The sequence below is a fragment of the Arachis ipaensis genome, chromosome B02 (assembly GCF_000816755.2).
Source record: "Arachis ipaensis cultivar K30076 chromosome B02, Araip1.1, whole genome shotgun sequence".
In the NCBI taxonomy this organism is placed as follows: domain Eukaryota; kingdom Viridiplantae; phylum Streptophyta; class Magnoliopsida; order Fabales; family Fabaceae; genus Arachis; species Arachis ipaensis.
The window spans coordinates 55,940,672-55,942,116 of record NC_029786.2 but is presented as its reverse complement, the minus strand read 5'-3'; the positions used below and the strand labels follow the sequence as shown (position 1 = coordinate 55,942,116).

The 1,445-nt window shown below is 26.2% G+C and overlaps 1 protein-coding gene across 2 annotated transcripts in view; it reads left to right on the top strand.

Moving 5' to 3' along the window:
- LOC107625310 (protein NRT1/ PTR FAMILY 5.2-like) overlaps window positions 1-1,445 on the top strand; it is a 10,777-nt gene that overhangs the window by 617 nt on the left and 8,715 nt on the right. For both annotated transcript variants that reach the window (XM_016327928.2, XM_016327927.2), the window contains exon 2: window positions 938-1,155. In XM_016327928.2, coding sequence (XP_016183414.1) covers window positions 938-1,155 — 218 coding nt within the window. The remainder of the gene's footprint in view (window positions 1-937; window positions 1,156-1,445) is intronic.

Sequence of the window (1,445 nt, the reverse complement as noted above, 5' to 3'; positions counted from 1 at the left end):
TTCAAAAATTTTAAACTCAACAAAATACATAAATAATTATATTTAAAAATAACAAATCTCTTCGATAATAAAGGTTTTCTTCTCCTTGAGTTCTGTAATCTTGGTCAAATATGTTTGCTTCGCGCCATACATATACATAATTTGTTTATACAAAAGATTCAGCTGGAACATTTTTTAGGAGGAGCCGAAAATTCTTAGTCTACACACATTTACCCATGACATAAACATATGTATTATGTAATTCACTACAATCATTTGAAGCCTAGTATTAACACATAAAGAGGTGCGTGGTATACTTCTTGTTCTTTTAGTGTCAAAACTAAAAGCACTTATAATATGTAAAAAGAAAGGAAAAGTATAGGTAAAAAGTTTTTAACTAATCAATTTTAAACAATTGTAATTAATAATTAATAATTTTATATTTTTAAAAAATAAAATTTGAATAGATATAGACGGATATAATTATTCTATTAAATATATAATTATTGATATGATAAATAGTTTTGAAATAAATAATTTTATGATAATTTTTTATAATCTTTTACATTAAAATAACCTAATTTATTATCTTTAATTATAAACAATTAAAAACATGTGAGAAGTAAGACAAAGAAACTTGTCAGTTGTCACTTACCATATTTTTACTCACATTACCTAATCAAATCTATACATCCGGCTGAACAGTTTCGATCCACACCCAAAATTATCCACAGAAAGAGGCCAAATTAAAGATATTATTACTATTCTTGTACTACGAGTCTATGACTGCTTTTCTAGGCCCTTCTTTATAAAANTGAAGAAAAACAAATACATATATTATTATATCTCCAATAATATATATACCCTTATCTTATTGCTAAAATTGGATTGATTGATTTTTGGTTGAATATTAAAGAATAAGATATATATTAATGAATAATGGTAAATGCATATGCAGTATACGAGATATTCGAAAGGATGGCATATTATGGAATATCATCAAATCTGATATTGTATCTGACAAAGAAGCTTCATCAAGGAACTGTTACAGCTTCGAATAATGTAACAAACTGGGTTGGCACCATTTGGATTACTCCCATATTTGGTGCCTACATTGCCGATGCTCATCTTGGTCGCTATTGGACCTTTCTCGTTGCCTCTATCATCTATCTCTTGGTATGCGTTATTTTCAACAATATTCATGCTTTTCTTTCTCTCGCATTTCTATTTATTTCTTTAAATTAAAATATCATATTATGATAGTAAACTATTCATCAGTCACATGGCAATGACAAAGTTGCTATTTGAAAGAAAAAGGAAAAGGAAAAGTATTTTCTACATCTAAATATATTAATTCGTTTGATAAATCTACTAAAATTTGGATTTGGTTGTCATTTCAACATATTTTTTTAATATACTTTAAAATCTTTATCATTTATGGATAACTTTGTAGATATAGTTTTTTG